The sequence below is a fragment of the Lepisma saccharinum genome, chromosome 6, assembly GCF_977018435.1.
Source record: "Lepisma saccharinum chromosome 6, izLepSacc3.1, whole genome shotgun sequence".
Taxonomy (NCBI): domain Eukaryota; kingdom Metazoa; phylum Arthropoda; class Insecta; order Zygentoma; family Lepismatidae; genus Lepisma; species Lepisma saccharinum.
Genome location: NC_139234.1, coordinates 29,278,020 through 29,284,875, shown reverse-complemented (window position 1 = coordinate 29,284,875; position 6,856 = coordinate 29,278,020). Strand labels below are relative to the sequence as shown.

The following is a 6,856-nucleotide window of genomic DNA, read 5'->3' as shown; positions in this document are numbered from 1 at the left end:
AGCGCTTTCACTTTAGCCCTGCCTTTGATCTTGTCATCTGCTTCCCAGGAGGGTGCATCATTTTCGAAAATGTTCATGGAATTCTTGTACGGGACCCCAACCTGTCATTAGGAAGGGTGAATAAACTTTTGAAAAGGAGAAATCTTGACAAATGAGTTGTTTCTCTTGGCCGCTCTAGCCACTCAAAATCTTTGATATCATTGCCAGCACCCGTGGCGGAGTGGTTATCATATCGCACTACGACACCAGGGGTCCCGAGTTTGAATCCCGGCCTGGGCATGGATGATTGTGAGTGTACATTCACCAATTTCATTATATCATCACTCATTCCCATCTTCGCAAATTAGCCAAAAGTGGCACAGAAAGTGAAGTAAAATAATGCAAATAAATCAATCAACCTTTGGTATCGGATGATATGGGCGAAAAAAATTGAACCGCTTCTATGTTACTAACATAGCATTACAGCTAATGTTTGTGTGTGTGCATGTGTAAGAGAGAGAATACATGTGTGTTTTATGTAGGAGAGACATAAAAGCTAAACCGTGGCTTTTCAGTATGCAAAGTAAGATAATGCATTTATTGGAGTAGAATGTATCTGTTGGAGTGGAATGTTTCTTACCATATTAATGTATCTGTAATAACAGATGTAACTTGTCTGTTACCTGCAAGTAGATTAGAACTTAACTGTTTATGGGGTTAAAAATAATTAAAGCTTATGTTTGTTGCTTTCAGGTGTTTTGATGTGGGAAATCTTTACGTGTGGAAAGATGCCTTATGGACGTTTGAAAAACACTGAAGTTGTTGAACGAGTACAACGGGGCATTGTTTTGGAGAGACCAAAGGCCTGCTTCAAAGAAGTTTATGATGTAAGTATCATGTTGTAGGTTTGGTTTTATTTATAATTTTAAAATTTAATATTTTGCAACATGTATCATAGTCTTGATTGAAATGCAGTTCTGATTTGGTGTTGCTTTTATCATTAAATTGTGAGAACACTCGGCATCTAATGTTATCAGTACTGATCAGTGCAGTGATCAACTGTGCATCTTCACTATTAAAGAGTGGATATTATGCGGAATTATTGCTACCAGGTGAATGTAAACCTTGTTTAAAAAATTATCCAGTGACGATCTCTGTTGTTAAGTAACAAGGTTGAAGAAACATTAAACATAGGATTTGGTTACATTATGATATATATATGATATATATATGAGATATATATATATATATATATATATATATATATATATATATATATATATATAATATATATATATATATATATATATATATATATATATATATATATATTAGGTTAAAGTTCTTCTGGACCTTGGACTTGTTTCACTTGATATTTAATGCCATGTGTTTTCAACATCACAGTATTAAGCCATACATAAGTCACAACATGGATTAATATCATATTTTTTCCAATTAAAAGTCTCTGATCTTTTCAATCATTAATAACTCAAGTACTGTTGAGCACAGCAACGTATGATATTTTGCATTGCAATTGTCATCTTTGAAAGTTTTTGTAGTCGTATCAATGGCATAAGAGTATTTATTCAGAAAAATGGATGTGCAGTGCAAAGCACAATGTGTAGCAAGGTTTATCAAGGCAGAATCTGTTTTGTAAACGCAAGCTTGGTACAGCAAATTTATGGGAACTGTTAGTGTTCCTGAAGAGAAGTGGGAGACAACCAAGAAAGATGACAAATTAATAGTTCCTGTGTCATTTTAGTGATGTCTGTGAAAATTGATTCAGAGAACATGAAGATAATACAAATTCTTGAGGTGTGAATTGTAACCATGAGTTGCCATCTTCGAGAGCTTTTGAGTTATTATTTAACATGGGTGTCAGGAGAGGGGTCAAATTCATTGCAGAATCTCCCATAGAAATTGCCAATTTTAATTTTCAAATAATAAGCAGAAAAAAGGAAGTATGTAGTAGTTTATTATGTTGATAGTTGATAACAGAAATAAAGTTCAGCCTTCTGGTAAAATAGCCAAAAAAGAAAGAGAAAACTAGTTACTACAAGAATTGAGTGTAATATGAAAGATCCAGATCTCTCAGAACTTTGTCCACTTAATCGATATGGTTCCTTTAGCTTTCAAAATTCCAAACATGATTTTTATGTGACTTCATGACTAGAATTTCCCTGCAAGTTTCAAAGCGTTTTCTTGAATGTAGTGTGTAAAAGTTATAAATATAATAGCATGACCATGCATTTCAGCCTATTACCAGTAGGAAATGTGAAAGAATAAGGAAAACAGTTAGTTGCTGGATAGTCACTAATCAGATATATTGAGTACAAAAAGTCTCCCCAGGGCTGTAATAATAGTACATTTGGCATATAAATTATTCATGGTTATAAGTAGTTTACAATAATTATTCTAATAAGGTAAAGTCCCCGTTGCACTTTGCACCATGCCATAAGGCATATATCGGGGAATGTGGAGGTTAAGTTCTAATATACTTTCAGGTAACAGACAAGTTACATCTGTTATTACAGATACATTAATATGATACGCCTCTTTTTTTTTATGTGATCAGCACCATGCTCCAGCCAACTTTACCCCCTCCCTGGATGAGATTATGTGGGGTCAAGGCCTCTAAAATTCCGACCTTAGATCACCCACCCCGGAAATTAAACCTGGCTCTCCTGCATGGCAGTCAGATGCTCTACTGACTAGACCACTGTGGCTTCTATTATTTTAATAGTTATTATTAATTTAGAATAATAATATTAATTTTTATATCAATGGCCTGACCATTCCCCTACAAAAATTTCTATCAACGACGTGCTTATTAATGATACAAATCTTCCAAAATCTTCTGTTACAAGGTTTATAACTTAGCTTCCGCCGTTTTGCCCCAAAAATATGACGTTGTAATGAAAAACATTGCTTACCCAGGCATTATTCAAAGTATTGTCCATCGCTGGCCACTACTTTCTCCCATCTTTCGGGCAGCGTACGAATGCCGCGTCTAAAAAATTGTTCATCTTTGGAGGCGATCCACTAATCGATCCACTTTTTGACTTCTTTTTAAGATCGGAAGTGTTGGTCAGCCAGTTCATGAGCCATTGATCTAAACAGGTGATAATCAGAGGGAGCGATGTCTGGAGAATAAGGCAGGTGGGGTAGGATGTCCCATCTTAATGTTTCCAAGTAAGTTTTCACCACTTTGGCAACGTGGGGTCGTGCGTTGTCATGCTGCAAAATCACTTTGTCGTGCCTCTCGCTGTATTGCAGCCGTTTGTCCTTCAATGCTCGGTTCAAACGCATTAAACACGACGCCGAGCTGGTCCCACCAAATGCAGAGCATGATCTTGGAGCCATGAATATTCGGTTTGGCCGTCGACGTGGAAGCATGGCCGGGATATCTCCATGATTTTTTGCGTTTTGGTTTATCGTAATGAACCCATTTTTCGTCCCCGGTCACAATCCGATGCAGAAATCCCTTCCATTTTTGCCTCTGAAGCAACTGTTCACAAACACACAAACGCCGTTCAACGTCTCTTGGTTTCAGCTCATACGGGACTCAAGTTCCTTCTTTCTGAATCATACCCATGGCTTTCAGACGTTTTGAAATGGCTTGCTGTGTCACTCCCAATGATCGTGCCAATTCTTCTTGAGTTTGACGCGAGTCTTCACTCAGCAATGTCTCCAATTCTGCATCTTCGAAAACTTTGTCTTCCACCACTATACCGGTATTCGACGTTAAAGTCACCGTTCTTGAAGCGTTGAAACCACTCACGACAGGTTCTCTCACTTATAGCGTCCTCACCATACGTAGTGGAGAGCATTCGATGAGCCTCAGCCGCAGTTTTCTTCATATTGAAACAAAAAAGTAGAACCTCCCACAAATGGCGAGAATTTGGCTCGTACACTGACATTTTCAATCGCGAACAACTTCACGATGCACACACCACTCGACTAATGTTTGAATGGGGTTATCTTGACAGAGGTCCAAGCTAACTGCGTGACGTCTGGGATCTGCTTCTTTCGACCGCTACTTCCTGTTGTTGCCACCTGTCGGAAAACGGCGGAAGCAAAGTTGTACACCTTGTACATCCTCTATATCTCTTTACAAAGGACCATGCTGATATTCTAAGTGCTCTAAAAATGTGGGAAAATAATAACATGGTTCCTCAGGGAACAAGTTTTTAAACAAAGTGTAGCAGCATCCTACACAAGATAATATTAATTCTAAATTGTTACCAAAGAATAAATTGGGCCAAATTTAAATGGAAGCATGTTGTTTTTGTTTTTTGTTTTTTTAAAAAAATGGAAAGTAGAATTCAAGTGCAGTAAAGAAACATTTTCTTCAACCAGGTCATGCGGAAATGCTGGTCACACAATCCTGAGGACCGTCCCTCTTTCCGTGTTCTGAAGGAGCAACTTGTCAACATATCAAGAGGGTTGATAGCAGACTGACTCTCCCTGCACTCCCGTCCCTCTCCATCCCCTAATCCCCCAGCCTCGCCCCATCCACAACCGAAATCACCTGCTCCACCATCCACATCGCCTGACGTTTGCGGCATTTGTGCCTCCTATGGACAACCTTGGATTGAACTGTGCCGTGCCATCCAAGCCAGCCGACAGAACTGATGAGTGGCATGGAAGGTTACAATAAACTGTAAAAATGTACATATGAGTTAGACAAATGAGTGCATGGTTTGATAGTTAACAATGTTTACAACAGGCTGTGAAATGAATATGCGAATAGATAATATGTATTCTAAAGAAAAGTCCTGTATCAGGACGACTTCTAGTAGACTGAAAAGGTTACTTAATGACCACACTTCTAATAATTACACTTGCGCAGTGGTACGCGTTGGCAATACAAAAGCAAACCTCATTTAAAGATAACATACAAACTTCATTTGTTCGTATTCAAATGACTTTTTTTTCTGTCTGTGTTACATCATACAGTTACTGTATATTCATTATCAAGGGACCACTTATGGATGAGTAATTGGAAGTGGCCATAATGCCTTTGTTTTTAAACTGAGTGTATATTGTTATTTAATCGCTAATGAAGTGGTAGTTCTTTCTCGGGCAAAGAACCTTTCAGGATCATGCATTATTTACAAAAACTCTCTTTTCTGCATGTGATTATTAAATGTATGCAGATTTATGAATGGTATTTTTAATTTTTGTTTAAAGCAGGAGCAAGAACTGTGATTCATTTGAGGTGTGACACAACTAACACTTTTATCTTAGCCTAAACCATGAATGGTTAAAAGTAAATGCAAATTCTATTGTCTTTAAATTGGGTAAATTGGAATTGTACACAGTGCTCTTAAATGATTTTACGGAAATTAACTGTGATTCCCAATGTTAAAGTTGGGTTGTTGAATTTTTTTTTAAAAAAAGTAAAAGTTGTTTCATGACGAATTATAAAGGGTGTAAAGTGCAGTAACAAAATCATATGTATAGTAGAAATGGATGCACACTATGCTATTCATGTTCTTATTATGGCATCTTAATTCAAATTCCATCACATTTTGCAATAATGGAGCAGATTATGTATGTTGTTGTGCTGCACATCTAGCATGGTATTCAAGCAATGTTTACACCAGAGAGTTTTTATATATACATAATAAACTTTGTTGTCGAAAAGTATCTAAGCTCCCAGTCATTCTGAGTAACATTAAAATTTGCACTAAACATGTGCCTGCAGCCTCAGGATTATTGTATTTTTTTAAGAAATAAAATACCTTGTCAACATGAAGAGAATGAATTTCACAGTGTGCATAACAATAAATAACAACAGGTGGCCCAACTTACAAATCCTATTTTATAATAAAAGTAATAATTTACTACAGAAGTTTGTTCATAAAGAATATAGGTTCGGAACTACCACTGTATGAAGACTGTAATTAAAATCCTCAGTACATAGAATTTACAGACAAATACTCAAGTTTGTGTAATACAGATTTGTAATATCTACTTCCAAAGTTAGCAAGGTGCTTTGCACCCATATTTTGGAAAAATGGTTATCTTTAAAGAAGAAAGTATTAACTACGAACCACACATGCATTCACATAAATATATTTTTCCCACTACCTTTTTTATGGTTAACAATCATTTTGTGCACGATTAGAAGAGGTAAAAATAGACTTTTGTACATAATAATACTCATCTTACTTTTATCACACAAGTGAACGAATGATAACTGTTCATAATGTGGACGCACAAAAGAAACAAAGAATATTATATGTATGAATCCAAATATATAGATATATATATATATAGTCTAAATTTATAGACTAGAACTTTTCCTAGATGTGCAGAAATGCATGTTTTCAGAATCTCAAAGGTACTTTAAAACAATGTTCTCTCCCTTATTTTCATTGTCGTAGTTTCATACATCTTTATACTGAACACTGTATCACAACACCACATTTTATCTGTAGGTTAGGAGAAACGGATTGTAGTTTTAGACTGTAGACTGTTTAATGTTCTATTTGAACCTTCTTTCTTTCCTGTATCAATTTCAACAATAATTTGTGTGCTTATTGTTGCCCTATTAGTGAGTCAATGTCTGTGATATAAGTAAATGCTCTTACTTTCTCTATTCTTTTATACTTCTCCCAGTGTTCAGTTTGGCTGTCTTTTTTGCTGAATGGTATGTTTATGTTACTTTATTCGTTAATTTTTGCTAAAGATATTACCTTATCACGTGTCAAACAGCGATGATATCAAAGTAAAGTGTCCAGGTTCAAGTTTTGCGAAGATCACAAGAACGTACAGGAACCAAGGAAATGCTTTTCTTTTTGTCAGTTTTGTATTAGGTGTGTTATAATCCTTGGTGTCATCCCATGTTTTAATTGACAAGCAGAATTTT

At 36.1% G+C, this 6,856-nt stretch overlaps 1 protein-coding gene across 3 annotated transcripts in view; it reads left to right on the top strand.

Moving 5' to 3' along the window:
* Window positions 1-5,345, top strand: part of Btk (tyrosine-protein kinase Btk29A) — a 442,185-nt gene extending 436,840 nt beyond the window's left edge. For all 3 annotated transcript variants that reach the window (XM_083123700.1, XM_083123702.1, XM_083123701.1), the window contains 2 exons: window positions 733-866; window positions 4,339-5,345. In XM_083123700.1, coding sequence (XP_082979826.1) covers window positions 733-866; window positions 4,339-4,440 — 236 coding nt within the window. In that variant the 3' untranslated portion in view covers window positions 4,441-5,345. The remainder of the gene's footprint in view (window positions 1-732; window positions 867-4,338) is intronic.
* The last annotated feature ends 1,511 nt before the right edge of the window (window positions 5,346-6,856 follow it).